This window comes from Ambystoma mexicanum, chromosome 3q, assembly GCF_040938575.1.
Source record: "Ambystoma mexicanum isolate Mex_15411 chromosome 3q, UKY_AmexF1_1, whole genome shotgun sequence".
Classification (NCBI taxonomy): domain Eukaryota; kingdom Metazoa; phylum Chordata; class Amphibia; order Caudata; family Ambystomatidae; genus Ambystoma; species Ambystoma mexicanum.
In genome coordinates, this window is record NC_090926.1 from 144,469,113 (window position 1) to 144,490,150 (window position 21,038).

A 21,038-nucleotide genomic window follows, 5' to 3' on the forward strand; every position below is an offset into this window, starting at 1 on the left:
AGTGTAAGATTGAAGCTGGGTGTATGAAGGGCTTCCTGGCACATGATGGGTGGACACTGGAGTGTAAGACTGAAGCTCGGTGTATGAAGGTGTTCCTGGCACATGATGGGGGAAGCTGGGTGTATGAAGGTGTTCCTGGCACATGATGGGTGGACACTGGAGTGTAAGATTGAAGCTGGGTGTATGAAGGTCTTCCTGGCACATGATGGGTGGACACTGGAGCGTAAGGCTGAAGCTGGGCGTATGAAGGTGTTTCTGGCACATGATGGGTGGATGGGTGGACACTGGAGCGTAAGGCTGAAGCTGGGCATATGAAGGTGTTCCTGGCACATGATGGGTGGACACTGGAGTGTAAGACTGAAGCTGGGCGTATGAAGGTGTTCCTGGCACATGATGGTTGGTCACTGGAGTGTAAGATTGAAGCTGGGTGTATGAAGGTCTTCCTGGCACATGATGGGTGGACACTGGAGCGTAAGACTGAAGATGGGTGTATGAAGGTCTTCCTGGCACATGATGGGTGGACACTGGAGCGTAAGACTGAAGCTGGGTGTATGAAGTTGTTCCAGGCACATGATGGGTGGACACTGGAGCGTAAGGCTGAAGCTGGGTGTATGAAGGTGTTCCTGGCACATGATGGGTGGACACTGGAGCGTAAGGCTGGAGCTGGGCGTATGAAGGTGTTCCTGGCACATGATGGGTGGACACTGGAGCGTAAGACTGAAGCTGGGCGTATGAAGGTGTTCCTGGCACATGATGGGTGGACACTGGAGAGTAAGGCTGAAGCTGGGCGTATGAAGGTGTTCCTGGCACTTGATGGGTGGACACTGGAGCGTAAGACTGAAGCTGGGCGTATGAAGGTCTTCCTGGCACATGATGGGTGGACACTGGAGCGTAAGACTGAAGCTGGGGGTATGAAGGTGTTCCTGGCATATTATAATTGAACATAAGGCTCAACCTGAGCTTATGGTGGCATTGCTGGCATATGATGGGTGGACACTGGAACAATAAGCTGAACTTGAGCATATGAATGAGTTCCTGGCATATGAAGGGTGGACACTGGAGCGTAAGGCTGGAGCTGAGCATATGAAGGTGTTCCTGGCACATGATAGTTGTACACTGGAGCGTAAGACTGGAGCTGGGCGTATGAAGGTGTTCCTGGCACATGATGGTTGTACACTGGAGCGTAAGGCTAGAGCCGGGCATATGAAGGTGTTCCTGGCACATAATGGGTGGACACTGGAGTGTAAGACTGAAGCTGGGTGTATGAAGGTGTTCCTGGCACATGATGGGTGGACACTGGAGCGTAAGACTGAAGCTGGGTGTATGAAGGTGTTCCTGGCACTTGATGGGTGGACACTGGAGCGTAAGACTGAAGCTGGGTGTATGAAGGTGTTCCTGGCACATGATGGGTGGACACTGGAGTGTAAGACTGAAGCTGAGTGTATGAAGGTGTTCCTGGCACATGATGGGTGGACACTGGAGTGTAAGATTGAAGCTGGGCATATGAAGGTGTTCCTGGCATATGATAATTGAACATAAGGCTCAACCTGAGCTTATGGTGGCATTGCTGGCATATGATGGGTGGATACTGGAACAATAAGCTGAACTTGAGCATATGAACAAGTTCCTGACATATGAAGGGTGGACACTGGAGTATAAGGCTGAAGCTGGGCGTATGAAGGTGTTCCTGACACATGATGGTTGTACACTGGAGCATAAGGCTGGAGCTGGGTATATGAAGGTGTTCCTGGCACATGATGGGTGGACACTGGAGCGTAAGCCTGAAGCTGGGCATATGAAGGAGTTCCTGGCACATGATGGGTGGACACTGGAGCGTAAGGCTGAAGCTGGGCGTATGAAGGTGTTCCTGGCACATGATGGGTGGACACTGGAGCGTAAGACTGAAGCTGGGTGTATGAAGGTGTTCCTGGCACATGATGGGTGGACACTGGAGTGTAAGATTGAAGCTGGGTGTATGAAGGTCTTCCTGGCACATGATGGGTGGACACTGGAGCGTAAGACTGAAGCTGGGTGTATGAAGGTCTTCCTGGCACATGAAGGGTGGACACTGGAGTGTAAGACTGAAGCTGGGTGTATGAAGGTGTTCCTGGCACTTGATGGGTGGACACTGGAGCGTAAGACTGAAGCTGGGTGTATGAAGGTGTTCCTGGCACATGATGGGTGGACACTGGAGTGTAAGACTGAAGCTGGGTGTATGAAGGTGTTCCTGGCACATGATGGGTGGACACTGGAGTGTAAGATTGAAGCTGGGTGTATAAAGGTCTTTCTGGCACATGATGGGTGGACACTGGAGCGTAAGGCTGAAGCTGGGCGTATGAAGGTGTTCCTGGCACATGATGTGTGGATGGGTGGACACTGGAGCGTAAGGCTGAAGCTGGGCGTATGAAGGTGTTCCTGGCACATGATGGGTGGGCACTGGAGCGTAAGGCTGAAGCTGGGCGTATGAAGGTGTTCCTGGCACATGATGGGTGGACACTGGAGTGTAAGACTGAAGCTTGGTGTATGAAGGTGTTCCTGGCACATGATGGGTGGACACTGGAGTATAAGATTGAAGCTGGGCGTATGAAGGTCTTCCTGGCACATGATGGGTGGACACTGGAGCGTAAGACTGAAGCTGGGTGTATGAAGGTCTTCCTGGCACATGATGGGTGGACACTGGAGCGTAAGACTGAAGCTGGGTGTATGAAGGTGTTCATGGCACATGATGGGTGGACACTGGAGCGTAAGACTGAAGCTGGGTGTATGAAGGTGTTCATGGCACATGATGGGTGGACACTGGAGCGTAAGACTGAAGCTGGGTGTATGAAGGTGTTCCTGGCACATGATGGGTGGACACTGGAGTGTAAGACTGAAGCTGGGTGTATGAATGTGTTCCTGGCACATGATGGGTGGACACTGGAGTGTAAGATTGAAGCTGGGTGTATGAAGGTCTTCCTGGCACATGATGGGTGGACACTGGAGCGTAAGGCTGAAGCTGGGCGTATGAAGGTGTTCCTGGCACATGATGGGTGGTCACTGGAGCGTAAGGCTGAAGCTGGGCGTATGAAGGTGTTCCTGGCACATGATGGGTGGATACTGGAGCGTAAGATGATGCTGGGCGTATGAAGGTGTTCCTGGCATATGATAATTGAACATAAGGCTCAGCCTGGGCTTATGGCGGCATTGCTGGCATATGATGGGTGTCGACACTGGAACTAATAAGATGAACTTGAGCATATGAACGAGTTTCTGGCATATGAAGGGTGGACACTGGAATGTAAGCCTGAAGCTGGCCGTATGAAGGTGTTCCTGGCACATGATGGGTGCACACTGGAGCATAAGCCTGAAGCTGGGCATATGAAGGAGTTCCTGGCACATGATGGTTGTACACTGGAGCTTAAGGCTGAAGCTGGACATATGAAGGTGTTCCTGGCACATGATGGGTGGATACTGGAGCGTAAAATGATGCTGGGCGTATGAAGGTGTTCCTGGCATATGATAATTGAACATAAGGCTCAACCTGGGTTTATGGCGGCATTGCTGGCATATGATGGGTGGACACTGGAACAATAAGATGAACTTGAGCATATGAACGAGTTTCTGGCATATGAAGGGTGGACACTGGAATGTAAGCCTGAAGCTGGCCGTATGAAGGTGTTCCTGGCACATTATGGGTGCACACTGGAGCATAAGCCTGAAGCTGGGCATATGAAGGAGTTCCTGGCACATGATGGTTGTACACTGGAGGGTAAGGCTGGAGCTGGGCATATGAAGGTGTTCCTGGCACATGATGGGTGGACACTGGAGCTTAAGGCTGAAGCTGGGCATATGAAGGTGTTCCTGGCACATGATGGTTGTACACTGGAGCGTAAGGCAGAGCTGGGCATACGAAGGTGTTCCTGGCAAATGATGGGTGGACACTGGAGCGTAAGACTGAAGCTGGGGGTATGAAGGTGTTCCTGGCATATGATAATTGAACATAAGGCTCAACCTGAGTTTATGGCGGTATTGTTGGCATATGATGGGTGGACACTGGAACAATAAACTGAACTTGAGCATATGAACGAGTTCCTGGCATATGAAGGGTGGACACTGGAGTGTAAGGCCGAAGCTGGCCGTATGATGGTGTTCCTGGCACATGATGGGTGTACACTGGAGCGTAAAGCCGAAGCGGGGCATAAGAAGGTGTTCTTGGTACATGATGGGGGTACACTGGAGCGTAAGGCTGGAGCTGGGCATATGAAGGTGTCCCTGGCACATGATGGGTGTACACTGGAGCGTAAGGCTGGAGCTGGGCATATGAAGGTGTTCCTGGCACATGATGGTTGCACACTGGAGCGTAAGGCTGGAGCTCGGCATATGAAGGTGTTTCTGGCACATGATGGGTGGACAATGGAGCTTAAGGATGAAGATGGGCATATGAAGGTGTTCCTGGCACATGATGGTTGTACACTGGAGCGTAAGGCGGAGCTGGGCATATGAAGGTGTTCCTGGCACATGATGGGTGGACACTGGAGCGTAAGAATGAAGCTGGGGGTATGAAGGTGTTCCTGGCATATGATAATTGAACATAAGGCTCAACCTGAGCTTATAGCGGCATTGCTGGCATATGATGGGTGGACACTGGAACAATAAGCTGAACTTGAGCATATGAACGAGTTCCTGGCATATGAAGGGTGGACACTGGAGTGTAAGGCCGAAGCTGGCCGTATGATGGTGTTCCTGGCACATGATGGGTGTACACTGGAGCGTAAAGCCGAAGCGGGGCATATGAAGGTGTTCCTGGCACATGATGGGGGTACACTGGAGCGTAAGGCTGGAGCTGGGCATATGAAGGTGTCCCTGGCACATGATGGGTGTACACTGGAGCATAAGGCTGGAGCTGGGGATATGAAGGTGTTCCTGGCACATGATGGGTGTACACTGGAGTGTAAGGCTGGAGCTGGGCATATGAAGGTGTTCCTGCCACATGATGGGTGGACACTGGAGCGTAAGGCTGAAGCTGGGCGTATGAAGGTGTTCCTGACATATGATAATTGAACATAAGGGTCAACCTGAGCTTATGGTGGCATTGCTGGCATATGATGGGTGGATACTGGAACAATAAGCTGAACTTGAGAATATGAACAAGTTCCTGACATATGAAGGGTGGACACTGGAGTATAAGGCTGAAGCTGGGCGTATGAAGGTGTTCCTGGCACATGATGGTTGTACACTGGAGCGTAAGGCTGGAGCTGGGCATATAAAGGTGTTCCTGGCACATGATGGGTGGACACTGGAGCATAAGCCTGAAGCTGGGCATATGAAGGAGTTCCTGGCACATGATGGTTGCACACTGGAGCGTAAGGCTGGAGCTCGGCATATGAAGGTGTTTCTGGCACATGATGGGTGGACAATGGAGCTTAAGGCTGAAGATGGGCATATGAAGGTGTTCCTGGCACATGATGGTTGTACACTGGAGCGTAAGGCGGAGCTGGGCATATGAATGTGTTCCTGGCACATGATGGGTGGATACTGGAGCGTAAGACTGAAGCTGGGGGTATGAAGGTGTTCCTGGCATATGATAATTGAACATAAGGCTCAACCTGAGCTTATAGCGGCATTGCTGGCATATGATGGGTGGACACTGGAACAATAAGCTGAATTTGAGCATATGAACGAGTTCCTGGCATATGAAGGGTGGACACTGGAGCGTAAGGCTGGAGCTGAGCATATGAAGGTGTTCCTGGCACATGATAGTTGTACACTGGAGCGTTAGGCTGGAGCTGGGCGTATGAAGGTGTTCGTGGCACATGATGGTTGTACACTGGAGCGTAAGGCTGGAGCTGGGCATATGAAGGTGTTCCTGGCACATGATGGGTGGATACTGGAGCGTTCGATGAAGCTGGGCGTATGAAGGTGTTCCTGGCATATGATAATTGAACATAAGGCTCAACCTGAGCTTATGGTGGCATTGCTGATATATGATGGGTGGACAATGGAACAATAAGCTGAACTTGAGCATATGGAGGAGTTTCTGGCATATGAAGGGTGGACACTGGAGTGTAAGGCTGAAGCTGGGCGTATGAAGGTGTTCCTGGCACATGATGGGTGTACACTGGAGCGTAAGGCTGAAGCTGGGCGTATGAAGGTGCTCCTGGCACATGATGGGTGGACGCTGGAGCGTAAGACTGAAGCTGGGCGTATGAAGGTGTTCCTGGCACATGATGGGTGGACACTGGAGTGTAAGACTGAAGCTGGGTGTATGAAGGTGTTCCTGGCACATGATGGGTGGACACTGGAGTGTAAGACTGGATCTGGGTGTATGAAGGTCTTCCTGGCACATGATGGGTGGACACTGGAGCGTAAGGCTGGAGGTGGGTGTATGAAGGTGTTCCTGGCACATGATGGGTGGACACTGGAGCGTAAGGCTGGAGCTGGGTGTATGAAGGTGTTCCTGGCACATGATGGGTGGACACTGGAGCGTAAGGCTGGAGCTGGGCATATGAAGGTGTTCCTGGCACATGATGGGTGGACACTGGAGCGTAAGACTGAAGCTGGGCGTATGAAGGTGTTCCTGGCACATGATGGGTGGACACTGGAGCGTAAGGCTGAAGCTGGGCGTATGAAGGTGTTCTTGGCACATGATGGGTGTACACTGGAGCGTACGGCTGAAGCTGGGCGTATGAAGGTGTTCCTGGCACATGATGGGTGGACACTGGAGCGTAAGACTGAAGCTGGGTGTATGAAGGTGTTCCTGGCACATGATGGGTGGACACTGGAGTGTAAGACTGAAGCTGGGTGTAGGAAGGTGTTCCTGGCACATGATGGGTGGACACTGGAGTGTAAGATTGAAGCTGGGTGTATGAAGGTCTTCCTGGCACATGATGGGTGGACACTGGAGCGTAAGGCTGAAGTTGGGCGTATGAAGGTGTTCCTGGCACATGATGGATGGATGGGTGGACACTCGAGCGTAAGGCTGAAGCTGGGCGTATGAAGGTGTTCCTGGCACATGATGGGTGGACACTGGAGCGTAAGGCTGAAGCTGGGCATATGAAGGTGTTCCTGGCACATGATGGGTGGACACTGGAGTGTAAGACTGAAGCTGGGTGTATGAAGGTGTTCCTGGCACATGATGGGTGGACACTGGAGTGTAAGATTGAAGCTGGGTGTATGAAGGTCTTCCTGGCACATGATGGGTGGACACTGGAGCGTAAGACTGAAGCTGGGTGTATGAAGGTCTTGCTGGCACATGATGGGTGGACACTGGAGCGTAAGACTGAAGCTGGGTGTATGAAGGTGTTCCTGGCACTTGATGGGTGGACACTGGAGCGTAAGACTGAAGCTGGGTGTATGAAAGTGTTCCTGGTACATGATGGGTGGACACTGGAGCATAAGACTGAAGCTGGGTGTATGAAGGTGTTCCTGGCACATGATGGGTGGACACTGGAGTGTAAGATTGAAGCTGGGTGTATGAAGGTCTTCCTGGCACATGATGGGTGGATGGGTGGACACTGGAGCGTAAGGCTGAAGCTGGGTGTATGAAGGTGTTCCTGGCACATGATGGGTGGACACTGGAGCGTAAGGCTGAAGCTGGGCGTATGAAGGTGTTCCTGGCACATGATGGGTGGACACTGGAGCGTAAGGCTGAAGCTGGGCGTATGAAGGTGTTCCTGGCACATGATGGGTGGACACTGGAGTGTAAGACTGTAGCCGGGTGTATGAAGGTGTTCCTGGCACATGGTGGGTGGACACTGGAGTGTAAGATTGAAGCTGGGTGTATGAAGGTCTTCCTGGCACATGATGGGTGGACACTGGAGCGTAAGACTGAAGCTGGGTGTATGAAGGTCTTGCTGGCACATGATGGGTGGACACTGGAGTGTAAGACTGAAGGTGGGTGTATGAAGGTCTTCCTGGCACATGATGGGTGGACACTGGAGCGTAAGGCTGGAGCTGGGTGTATGAAGGTGTTCCTGGCACATGATGGGTGGACACTGGAGCGTAAGGCTGGAGCTGGGTGTATGAAGGTGTTCCTGGCACATGATGGGTGGACACTGGAGCGTAAGGCTGGAGCTGGGCGTATGAAGGTGTTCCTGGCACATGATGGGTGGACACTGGAGCGTAAGGCTGAAGCTGGGCGTATGAAGGTGTTCCTGGCACATGATGGGTGGACACTGGAGAGTAAGGCTGAAGCTGGGTGTATGAAGGTCTTCCTGGCACTTGATGGGTGGACACTGGAGCGTAAGACTGAAGCTGGGCGTATGAAGGTCTTCCTGGCACATGATGGGTGGACACTGGAGCGTAAGACTGAAGCTGGGCGTATGAAGGTCTTCCTGGCACATGATGGGTGGACACTGGAGCGTAAGACTGAAGCTGGGTGTATGAAGGTGTTCCTGGCACTTGATGGGTGGACACTGGAGCGTAAGACTGAAGCTGGGTGTATGAAGGTGTTCCTGGCACATGATGGGTTGTCACTGGAGCGTAAGACTGAAGCTGGGTGTATGAAGGTGTTCCTGGCACATGATGGGTGGACACTAGAGTGTAAGATTGAAGCTGGGTGTATGAAGGTCTTCCTGGCACATGATGGGTGGACACTGGAGCGTAAGGCTGAAGCTGGGCGTATGAAAGTGTTCCTGGCACATGATGGGTGGATGGGTGGACACTGGAGCGTAAGGCTGAAGCTGGGCGTATGAAGGTGTTCCTGGCACATGATGGGTGGACACTGGAGCGTAAGGCTGAAGCTGGGCATATGAAGGTGTTCCTGGCACATGATGGGTGGACACTGGAGCGTAAGACTGAAGCTGGGCGTATGAAGGTGTTCCTGGCACATGATGGGTGGACACTGGAGTGTAAGATTGAAGCTGGGTGTATGAAGGGCTTCCTGGCACATGATGGGTGGACACTGGAGTGTAAGACTGAAGCTCGGTGTATGAAGGTGTTCCTGGCACATGATGGGTGAAGCTGGGTGTATGAAGGTGTTCCTGGCACATGATGGGTGGACACTGGAGTGTAAGATTGAAGCTGGGTGTATGAAGGTCTTCCTGGCACATGATGGGTGGACACTGGAGCGTAAGGCTGAAGCTGGGCGTATGAAGGTGTTTCTGGCACATGATGGGTGGATGGGTGGACACTGGAGCGTAAGGCTGAAGCTGGGCATATGAAGGTGTTCCTGGCACATGATGGGTGGACACTGGAGCGTAAGACTGAAGCTGGGCGTATGAAGGTGTTCCTGGCACATGATGGTTGGTCACTGGAGTGTAAGATTGAAGCTGGGCGTATGAAGGTCTTCCTGGCACATGATGGGTGGACACTGGAGCGTAAGACTGAAGATGGGCGTATGAAGGTCTTCCTGGCACATGATGGGTGGACACTGGAGCGTAAGACTGAAGCTGGGTGTATGAAGTTGTTCCAGGCACATGATGGGTGGACACTGGAGCGTAAGGCTGAAGCTGGGTGTATGAAGGTGTTCCTGGCACATGATGGGTGGACACTGGAGCGTAAGGCTGGAGCTGGGCGTATGAAGGTGTTCCTGGCACATGATGGGTGGACACTGGAGAGTAAGGCTGAAGCTGGGCGTATGAAGGTGTTCCTGGCACTTGATGGGTGGACACTGGAGCGTAAGACTGAAGCTGGGCGTATGAAGGTCTTCCTGGCACATGATGGGTGGACACTGGAGCGTAAGACTGAAGCTGGGCGTATGAAGGTGTTCCTGGCACTTGATGGGTGGACACTGGAGCCTAAGACTGAAGCTGGGTGTATGAAGGTGTTCCTGGCACATGATGGGTGGACACTGGAGCGTAAGACTGAAGCTGGGTGTATGAAGGTGTTCCTGGCACATGATGGGTGGACACTGGAGAGTAAGGCTGAAGCTGGGCGTATGAAAGTGTTCCTGGCACATGATGGGTGTTCCTGGCACATGATGGGTGGACACTGGAGCGTAAGGCTGAAGCTGGGCGTATGAAAGTGTTCCTGGCACATGATGGGTGGATGGGTGGACACTGGAGCGTAAGGCTGAAGCTGGGCGTATGAAGGTGTTCCTGGCACATGATGGGTGGACACTGGAGCGTAAGGCTGAAGCTGGTCATATGAAGGTGTTCCTGGCACATGATGGGTGGACACTGGAGCGTAAGACTGAAGCTGGGCGTATGAAGGTGTTCCTGGCACATGATGGGTGGACACTGGAGTGTAAGATTGAAGCTGGGTGTATGAAGGTCTTCCTGGCACATGATGGGTGGACACTGGAGCGTAAAACTGAAGCTGGTGTATGAAGGTCTTCCTGGCACATGATGGGTGGACACTGGAGCGTAAGACTGAAGCTGGGTGTATGAAGGTGTTCCTGGCACATGATGGGTGAAGCTGGGTGTATGAAGGTCTTCCTGGCACATGATGGGTGGACACTGGAGCGTAAGGCTGAAGCTGGGCCTATGAAGGTGTTCCTGGCACATGATGGGTGGATGGGTGGACACTGGAGCGTAAGGCTGAAGCTGGGCGTATGAAGGTGTTCCTGGCACATGATGGGTGGACACTGGAGTGTAAGACTGAAGCTGGGTGTATGAAGGTGTTCCTGGCACATGATGGTTGGTCACTGGAGTGTAAGATTGAAGCTGGGTGTATGAAGGTGTTCCTGGCACATGATGGTTGGTCACTGGAGTGTAAGATTGAAGCTGGGTGTATGAAGGTCTTCCTGGCACATGATGGGTGGACACTGGAGCGTAAGACTGAAGCTGGGTGTATGAAGGTGTTCCTGGCACATGATGGGTGGACACTGGAGTGTAAGACTGAAGCTGGGGGTATGAAGGTGTTCCTGGCACATGGTTGGTGCACACTGGAACATAAGGCTGAACTAGAGCATATGAACGTGTTCCTGGCATTTATTGACTGGGCATATTAAAGTGTCACAGACAAATATGTCGGTACTTTGGGATGTACGGCCATATATGTGTTTGGAGAGTCCAGAAACGGGTATTTCGACTCTCCTAAGCGGCACTGTTATCCCCTCGGCCCTGCGTCCCAAAGACAAAGGACGGGCCCCATCCGTGCATGCAGTGGAGCCCAGGGCTAGCAGTATAGCTGGCCACTGGAAATAGAATGGAAAACGCTGGCTTCAGAATGGTGTCCAGGACATAGAGGACAGCAATCGCGAGCATGGTTGCAAGCACACACAGGGCGGCAACTGCGGAACATAAAACGGGGGTCAGATCTCCCGTTTAGTTGAAATGGAACTGTTTTGAGCTTGCATCATGTCGGCCACTCGTGCACTCTGTAGTGAAGGGAAGGGGGTGCGCAGCACCATATGAACTTTCTGAGTAAAAGAATTTGGGGAGTTGTAGTCAGTAAGCACCCGAAACCAAGGCTGTGAGAGTGGTCCCCTGCACCCCTTGAGCTCACTGCGGAGACGCAACACCCACTCTCTTTTCGATGGCACACCGTGCCCCAGTAACCGTGGCCCCAGCCGTGCGCGCAGCATGCAGCCCTCACCTTGCTCGGCGACAGTGTGGTTCCGGCAGACCCCCCTGCCGTGCAGCAGTGCTTGCAGGGGCATCGTCTCCTCGGCCCGGGCGATGCAGCGCAGCCCCCGCGCACAGCTGGGAGTGTAGACCCCACAGGGCTCCCCCAGGGCTCTGTAGCAGGCCGGGTCGCAGGGCGCCGCAGGGGCCACTCTGTAGCAGGCCGGGTCGCAGTGCTCCTCCGGGGCTCTGTGGCAGGAGGGGTTTCTGCAGGGGTCGCTCGAGTGGTCTTCCTCGGGGCGCGTGGTCTGCTCCTCCGCATCCACTTCTCCACCGGGGCAGCCGGGGCACTCCGGGGCTTTCCCGCGCCCCCACGCCCTGGACTCCAGCAGCAGCACCACCAGCAGCCAGCAGCGGGGACACATACTTGGGGGGGGGGGGGGGTTTGAGCGGGAGAATGGGTGTGCTTGGGGTCTGCGTGCGCGCGGCAACCTGGATTCTGTCTGTGTATCTAGCTATAACATCTGGCTACCCGTCCATGCTTCTAGCAGGATACCTGGCATTCTTCTCTGCAGCGCCTATCTATGTCCCTGTCTCTCGGATCTACCCCTCTATCTCTGTATGTCTAGCTGCTTGTCAGTCTAGCGATACATCTGTTTATAGAGCTGTCTTTCTGCCCTCCTGTCACTGCATGTCTATCGAGCCGTCTATCTATCTATCTATCTATCTATCTATCTATCTATCTATCTCTTTGTAGTGATCCTCTCTCTTTCCACCTGCTGTCTTTCTTTATCTATCTATGTAGCTCTTTCTATATAAGAAGATCTAAATGGAGCTACAGATATATAGCTAACTTTTTTCCTGCCAGTCTCTCCTGCTTGTCTGCCTATCTGTCTGCACGCGAGCGCGCTGTGCCGCGTGCACTCCTTCTGCAATCGCCTGCTGCAGCTTCCGCTCTTTAAATAGACTCGTGGCCCTGCCCCAGAGCGTGCCTCCAGCACCGGCGCTCTAACCGTCTCCGGCGCCGCCGACTTCCCTGCATAGCCCAGGGAGTCGTGCCCTCGGGCGCAGGGCGAGTGCTGGGCGTGCAGGGGCAATGCCCTCGGGTACAGGGCACTCCTGCCCACCTCGCGCAAATGCAGAGGGAGTCCTGGATATAGAGGGGGACCTGCCCGCGGGCACAGAGGGGGTCCTGGATATGGAGCTCTCCGGCCTGCCTGACACACGGGCAGGTGTCCTCCTGCCCTCGGGGCGTCCTGGACAGAGAAGTGACCTGCCATCCCAGTGTACGGGCAGTGGGTGAGTCCTGGATAGAGAGGTGACCTGCCCCTCCCACACACCCCCACCCTCACCCCCGGTGTTCGGGCAGTGGGTGAGCCCTATGGGCAGTGCGTGAGTCCTGGATAGGGAGGTGATCTGCCCTCCTGGTGTCCGGGCAGAGGGTGAGTCCTGGATAGGGAGGTGACCTGCCCTCCTGGTGTTCGGGCAGTGGGTGAGTCCTGGATACAGAGGTGACCTGCCCCTCCCACACCCCCCTTACCCCTGGTGTCTGGGCAGTGGATGAGTCCTGGATAGGGAGGTGACCTGCCCTCCTGGTGTCCGGGACGAGGGTGAGTCCTGGATAGGGAGGAGACCTGCACTCCCGGTGTCCGGCCAGTGGGTGAGTCCTGGATAAGGAGGTGACCTGCCCTCCTGGTGTCCGGGAAGAGGGTGAGTCCTGGGTAGGGAGGAGACCTGCCCTTCCGGTGTGTGGCCAGTGGGTGAGTCCTGGATAAGGTGGTGACCTGCCCTCCCGGTGTCCGGCCAGTGGGTGAGTCCTGGATAAGGAGGTGACCTGCCCTCCTGGTGTCCGGGAAGAGGGTGAGTCCTGGATAGGGAGGAGACCTGCCCTCCCGGTGTGCGGCCAGTGGGTGAGTCCTGGATAAGGAGGTGACCTGCCCTCCCGGTGTCCAGCCAGCGGGTGAGTCCTGGATAAGGAGGTGACCTGCCCTCCTGGTGTCCGGCCAGTGGGTGAGTCCTGGATAAGGAGGTGACCTGCCCTCCTGGTGGCCGGCCAGTGGGTGAGTCCTGGATAAGGTGGTGACCTGCCCTCCCGGTGTCCGGCCAGTGGATGAGTCCTGGATAAGGAGGCAACTTGCCCTCCTGGTGTACGGCCAGTGGGTGAGTCCTGGATAAGGAGGTGACCTGCCCTCCCACACACCCCCCACCCCCGGTGTCCGGGCAGTGGATGAGTCCCGGATAAGGAGGTGACCTGCCCTCCCGGTGTCCGGCCAGTGGGTGAGTCCTGGATAGGGAGGTGACCTGCCCCCCTGGTGTCCTGGAAGAGGGTGAGTCCTGGATAGGGAGGTGACCTGCCCTCCTGTTGTCCGGGAAGAGGGTGAGTCCTGGATAAGGAGGTGACCTGCCCTCCCGGTGTACGGCCAGTGGGTGAGTCCTGGATAAGGAGGTGACCTGCCCTACTGGTGTCCGGCCAGTGGGTGAGTCCTGGATAAGGTGGTGACCTGCCCTCCCAGTGTCCGGCCAGTGGGTGAGTCCTGGATAAGGAGGCGACTTTCCCTCCTGGTGTATGGCCAGTGGGTGAGTCCTGGATAAGGAGGTGACCTGCCCTCCCACACACCCCCCACCCCCGGTGTCCGGGCAGTGGATGAGTCCCGGATAAGGAGGTGACCTGCCCTCCTGGTGTCCGGGAAGTGGATGAGTCCTGGATAGGGAGGAGACCTGCCCTCCCGGTGTCCGGCCAGTGGGTGAGTCCTGGATAGGGAGGTGACCTGCCCTCCTGGTGTCCTGGAAGAGGGTGAGTCCTGGATAGGGAGGTGACCTGCCCTCCTGTTGTCCGGGAAGAGGGTGAGTCCTGGATAGGGAGGAGACCTGCCCTCCCGGTGTCCGGCCAGTGGGTGAGTCTTGGATAGGGAGGTGATCTGCCCTCCTGGTGTCCGGCCAGTGGGTGAGTCCTGGATAGGGAGGTGACCTGCCCTCCTGGTGTCCTGGAAGAGGGTGAGTCCTGAATAGGGAGGTGACCTGCCCTCCTGTTATCCAGGAAGAGGGTGAGTCCTGGATAGGGAGGAGACCTGCCCTCCCGGTGTCCGGCCAGTGGGTGAGTCCTGGATAGGGAGGTGACCTGCCCTCCTGTTATCCGGGAAGAAGGTGAGTCCTGGATAGGGAGGAGATCTGACCTCCCGGTGTCCGACCAATGGGTGAGTCCTGGATAGGGAGGTGACCTGCCCTCCTGGTGTCCTGGAAGAGGGTGAGTCCTGGATAGGGAGGTGACCTGCCCTCCTGTTGTCCGGGGAGAGGGTGAGGCCTGGATAGGGAGGAGACCTGCCCTCCCGGTGTCCGGCCAGTGGGTGAGTCTTTGATAGGGAGGTGACCTGCCCTCCTGGTGTCCGGGAAGAGGGTGAATCCTGGAGCAGGTGTCCCGGAAGAGGGTGAGTCCTGGATAGGGAGGAGACCTGCCCTCCTGGTGTCCGGGAAGAGGGTGAGTCCTTGATAAGGATGTGACCTGCCCTCCTGTCCCTGTAATGCCCAGCCGCCGATGCCGCCTGACACCTCGTCCCCGGTCCTCCAGGACCCTTGGTCTGGAGAGCACCGATGATTCTGAGCATCGGAGGACCCTCGGACTGACCCTTCCTGACATGCTTAACCTCTTTCTCTTTGTTTGCTCTGTCTTTTCCTCTTCTTTCCATTTTTAATCGGAGCCCCCGAATCTAGTTCTACCCCTGACGTCTGTGTTTTGTTCCTTTACTTGGTGATTTGCTTCTCCACATGTGTAGTTCACTTCTCATTTCACCGCGCCCCTTCTTCGGAAGTGCACATGCCCTCGCCCCCTCCCCCGCCCCCACACACTTAGCTGCTGTGCCCCCTGCCCCATTGAGCCCCGTTGCTTCTCTATGAGCTGTCGTTTCCTCTCCGCCAATCCTCTTCCCGTCTCGTGCATGTGTCCTCTCTTCTTCTGCACTGGACTCTTGTTTCCATGTTCTGTTTTTTTCAGCCCCTCTCCCGCCCCCACCTCCCCTCCTGATGCCAGTCGCCCGTTTCTTTCACACCTTTGTGATTCCCCGTCCTCTCCTTGCCGTTCTTCCCCTCTCCCCCCTCTTCTACGCCCCTTTCCCCACTTCTGTGTGTTTTGTCTTCTATCCCCGGCCCTCTCGAACCTTCCTTTCGCAGCGTGTTTATCCCCCTACGTCTGTACCTTTCCCGTTTCTTCCATTTCTGTCACCCTAATTCGCATCCTTGTTCTTATTTTCTTTCCCCCGCCCTTCCTCGCATCTTCTCTCCCTTGTTCCTATGCCCTTTTCTCTCTATCCCCTCTTTGGTTCCTTACACTTTATCTGACTCTACGTGCCCTCTGTTTCTCCTCTACACTGCAGATGGATTTCATTTCACACTTCTCCCGATCCCCTCCTTTCATTTGCCCAGCTACATTATTTCTTCCTCCCCTTTGCCATTCCTAACTTTCTTGCCCCGCGTTCACCCAGTTCCCACTGTTTTCACGGTCCTTATCCTTTCTAAAGACCCGTTGAACTGCGTAGGGACGGCCTCTGGTACGTGCAGCATCTTCTGTGGGGGCATTTCTGCCAGACATATCTACAAAGCTTACAAATAAAGAAATACCCCATACATCTCCCCTGCTCGCCCTTTCTTCCTCCCATGTCATCGTTTATTTGCGCCATCTTTCCTCCCCTTTTCCACCTTCCCTGCATTTCTTCTTAATGCTAGTCTCACGTCCTCTCCCTTCTTATTTGTCTTCCTGACCCTTTTTTTCTCTTCTCTTGCTACATTTCACCATTTTCCTTCATGTTGGTCTCTTGTGTCACCCTCACTTTTTTAATCGCCTCCATCCATATGCACTTCTCTCTTTCCGTTCCTCTCCCTCCTCGTCTCGTGTGTGTGCTTCCCTCCACTACCCCCTCCACTGTTCTCTCTCGCGCTCTCTCACACACACACACACACGTTTTATTTGTGGTGCTAATAGCTCCCTCGACACTCCAGTAAAACTGCGCAGATTCCAGGACAAGGCGAGGGATGCGGAAGCATATTTCCCTGAGGCGCAATTTAGAGTTCAATAAGCATAGTAAAGGGATGACACCTGAGGATAGGGGAGGGGGCGGACACACGACTTGCATGAGGGTGTCTTATTGAAATGCAACGAGGAGGGTCCAGGTATTTCCTGAGAGCAAACAAGGGAGCATTTGCAGTCGACCCCAAAGCCGTTGGAGACGGCAATCTGCGCCCTTAAATCATTTCCGTAAAAACAAGTTGCGCGCCAGGACTCTTTCTTACAGGATCTGCTCGCGTCCCCGGGGCCGCGAGCCAGGGGTTCTCCTTCGTGCAGAGAGCCCCGTCCGCTTGTTTACTCGCATTTCCAGCCTGGATGGAAGAAGTCAGTTTCCGTTGCGAGCGAATCAACTATTTCAACTATGCGTGCGCTAATCTAATTTGTTTTGTTTATTGTATACTTTTATTCTCCGTCCATTTTCTGCAAATTCTTGGCCAGGGCGGTTACAGGGGGGAGCCTCCTGGAAATTCCGTCTCAGTCTGCTGTTGATGTTCTGCGTCTAGTTTGGGAAGGCCTGCGTGACCCAATGACTGCTGCTGCAGCTTTGCCAACGGGTCTAGGGCAGTGGGATTGGAAATGTGGGGCAGCCTCCATGGGGCTCGGAGGATGTCCTCCGGGACGTGATGCTCTTGAAAAAGAGAGCGCCGTCCTTGCTTTTAATAGAAAATATATGATGATATGATATGTGATATGATAGTTTATTTATATAGCGCCTATACACAATGTGTTTCAAAGCGCTTCAAGGCAAGGGAGGGAACAAGGGAAAATACAATGACATTTTTACAGGCCATTAACAGTAAGGATGTGAAATTAACTATCTTACTGGGCCTGACGACATTTCAGACTGTGCAAGAGCTAAGACATAGATAAGGAAGGGAGGGGGAGAGTGGGAAGGAAATGGAAAGAGACAGGTGACAACCGCACTAGGCCTGACGACATTCGTGGTAGAACCGGAGAAAAACAAAAGACGATGTAGAAGCACTTCTGTTTGTTTTTTGGTGGGGTTGGAGGAGGCAAGCAACAATACTTTTATGCAGTGGGGCCTCAGCATAAAACAGTTGGTTTACCACTAGGGTCACCTCGTGCATGCTGAGATCTAGAAGTGAGCAGGGGCAGAGGCAGCTTTTGATGCCCGGGGTTGTGCGGTGGCTACTGTGGGGCCATCTGCATTGTAAACAATTCACTGACAGTGGCAGTTGATTAATATTTTCAGTGGATGGGTTTACCATCTTGTCTGAATTCATGGGATGTACAAAGCAAAGCAAGGGAGCCCCAAGTATTGTATGAGGGTCTGAGAAATAATTTATAATGGTGGATTTTACAGCAGCACTTTTTTAGAAACCAAGAAAAAAGCCATATAATTTATAACTGGTTCTCTGGGTTAACACAGGAAATAATTCATGCTAAAAACACTAACCACGTTGCCATGACATCACTCCCTAGTGGATATCAGATATTCAGAACTGACCGGGATGCAGGTCTGGGTGGTGGCACTGCGATAATGGTCAGGGATGCATTCGTCATCCACAGATGTACCTCTTCTGAGATTGACGAATGCAATATGCTTTGCGAAAATCTCCGTTGATCATAACACTACTATTTGTATTGTTAATATTTAGCACCCTCCCACAATCATAACCTGGTTTGAGGAGCAATTCTGGTGGTCCTTGGTGACATTATAAAGAGCACATCCTATGTTGTTATCCTGGGCGACTGCCTATCACCCTAACAACCATGTTGGCCTTCATTTCCTCCACTCCCTTGAGGCTATTGGTCTGAAACTGTTTACTATGAGCCCCACCCATAAGGAAGGTCACACCTTGGACTGGATACTCACTCATCGCTTGGAAATTGATGATCTTGACATCACAACTTGTCCTTGGTCTGACCACTGCTTTATATCCTTTACCGTGAACCTTCCTTGCAAACTTGTTAGGCAGAATACTAATCCACGCTCTTTGAGGGTTGTTGGGAATACCCATAAGATGACCCCGGCAGCTTTCATTGAACATGCTTTGCATTTACTGACCAATCTTACCCCCTCCAACAATGTTGTGACTCTCACTGATCAATACAATGAGACTATTGCAGCCATTGCCAACTCGCTAGCATCTGTTTCTACTAAAACCGTGAAGACTGAAACCCTTGGTAAATATAGGTTCTCTGATAAAAGTCTTCACCTTCAAACATGTAAAAGACAAAAAGAGCAGTTCTGGACGAAAAATAGTTCAACTGACTCTCTAGCAACTAATTATAGAACAGCCTCTGAGTGTAAACTGTCCATCTTGGCTGCTAAACGCAACTATTATCAAGAATGCATTGAAACAGCGAACTCCTCCCAAAAATAACTCTTCACCATTCTTGAGAAATTTGAAAGGAAAGAAAACCATTTTCCTACTATCACAAAAAGTGTTCAATGGTGCTCCGATATTCAACAGGGCTTTAATAAGAAACTTAATGTCCATCGGGATAAGATCACTCCCCTACGCACTGGAAATGCCACCTTGACCAATGTCAATTCCAAGGAATTTGAGTGCACTGAAACGTTTAATTGCACTATCCCTGTTTTTAACTTTAAAGAAGTAACGGAAGCTGAACTCTCTAATATCATCCGTAATCTGAAGCCATCTTCCTGGCCTGATGATCTCTGTCCACCATCTAAAATTAAAGAATCTTTTGACTGTCTAGCCTCTTTTGTCACTAAATTAGTTAATTCTTCCGTTGTCACCTCTACAGTACCGGTGTCTCTCACAAATGTCTGGAGTTGCCCTGTTATCAAGAAGGTCTTTCTTGATCCGTTTGCCATAGAGAACTACCATCCTATCACCAATGCTAGTTTCTTGTTGAAGATTCTGGACAGAGTTGCTTACCTGCACCTTCAGAAACATATTGAGGAAAATCCTCTCCTGGGCCTTTGCAATCTGGCTTTAAAGTGCTTAATGGCACTGAGACTGCATTGTTGGACCTTAAGGCCAACCTGTGCCGTGTTGGTGACTCTGGTCAGGTTGCTATGTTGATGCTCCTCGACCTCTCCACAGCGTTTGGCCTTGTTGACCAGTCTCTGCTGTTGGAGAGGTTGGGGAACATCGCTAACTGTTCCAGTAGCGCCTTGGGATGGGTGTCCTCCTTTTGGGGCCCCGCTTTGCCTGTGTAAACTCCGATGACTTTAAGTCACTTGTAACAGATTTTAAGACACGGCACACTCCAGCCAGAGACTTCTTCCACTGACACTGAAGGTGACGCACAATAAAACACGCCTTTCTAATTTTTATTGTTTGAACCCTGGATTCTTTATTGAAGAGGCACCCAACCCGCCTCACACCCACCTTAACAAACACCCCCCGTGTCGCAATGGGCCATGAACCAGGCCGGTATGTAACAAAGAAATATTTATTTATTTTATAATTCAAATGAAAATCAGAGCCAAACGAAATTTAGGGCAGCAGCCACGACGGTGTTGCAATACAGATGCAAAATCTTACAATACTGTTTATTCACCTTTCTAACATCATCTACATGAACCTTAAATAGACATGAACATACAATCACTTTTCTTCACAATCATAGATGGCACATAGGTTATGCACTCCCCCTGCAACACTCCCCTGAACTCCTGCTAACTAAGTTCTGTGATGATCGAAAATAGTGGCCAGGAATCAGCAAAAAGAGGGAAAAATCAGTTTTTAAATTCAACCCACCACCCCAGAATGGAAGGCCAAAACGAAAAAAGAAAACCCTCAAAAGGAGCAAAATGGCACACTCGGATTTCACTGGTTACTTAGAGGTCGGTTTACATTTGCGGTTGGATAGATAGGACATAAATTCATGTGGCTGCACTAAAGAGACAAGGAAGCTTACAGCCTACTGATCCGGGTACTAAAGCAACGTGAACACAGGTGAGGAAATCTATTTTGGGAGGAAAACAATGCAACAAAATTCACACGCGGCAGAATTGCAATTTCTTATTTCACACAGGCTTTAAACTGGCAAACAGCTAAGGAAATGGGCTAAGCAATCAAAATATCGGAAATCGTTTTTGGGAAGGGAAAAAAGTCACAGAACAGATAGGATACTAATGGGAAGAGATGACTCTTATGGGATGATGATATGGGTTTTTTTATGGGAAAAGCAAATTGGATATTTAAAGAAAAGCAACTGCACAAGAAAAATCGGTTTTGGTAGCACAATATTTAGTTCTACTGAGACTATATTTTAAAGACTATATTTGTTAAAGAAAGGCACTTGTCATGAAGAGGTTGAGTTCAAATTACAACCAAATCACTGTGAATCTCTTTATAGGGGAATTCATTGAGTTATTCCAAATCATACTAGGGATTTACACAGGTAGCTGAAGGAAAAAAAGAACAAATATGCTAACAGATATGAACATACACAGATTGTTCTAGAGAAAATAAATGGTGAACAGAGGATATTGGCAATTTGGGAAATGACTAGGGTTTTTATGAGATTTGAATAGGGTTTGAACAGGATGCAAGGTAAAATAGCGGGGTATGCAGTTTTTGGTTACTGTGTGATGGGATAATTACAAGGCAAGC

The 21,038-nt window shown here is 52.0% G+C and overlaps 1 protein-coding gene across 1 annotated transcript in view; it reads right to left on the reverse strand.

The window, feature by feature from the left end:
* IGFBP6 (insulin like growth factor binding protein 6) overlaps positions 1 to 12,365 on the reverse strand; it is a 328,363-nt gene extending 315,998 nt beyond the window's left edge. Inside the window, exon 1 of the mRNA XM_069653342.1 lies at positions 11,458 to 12,365. Coding sequence (XP_069509443.1) covers positions 11,458 to 11,851 — 394 coding nt within the window. The 5' untranslated portion in view covers positions 11,852 to 12,365. The remainder of the gene's footprint in view (positions 1 to 11,457) is intronic.
* Between the last annotated feature and the right edge of the window lie 8,673 nt (positions 12,366 to 21,038).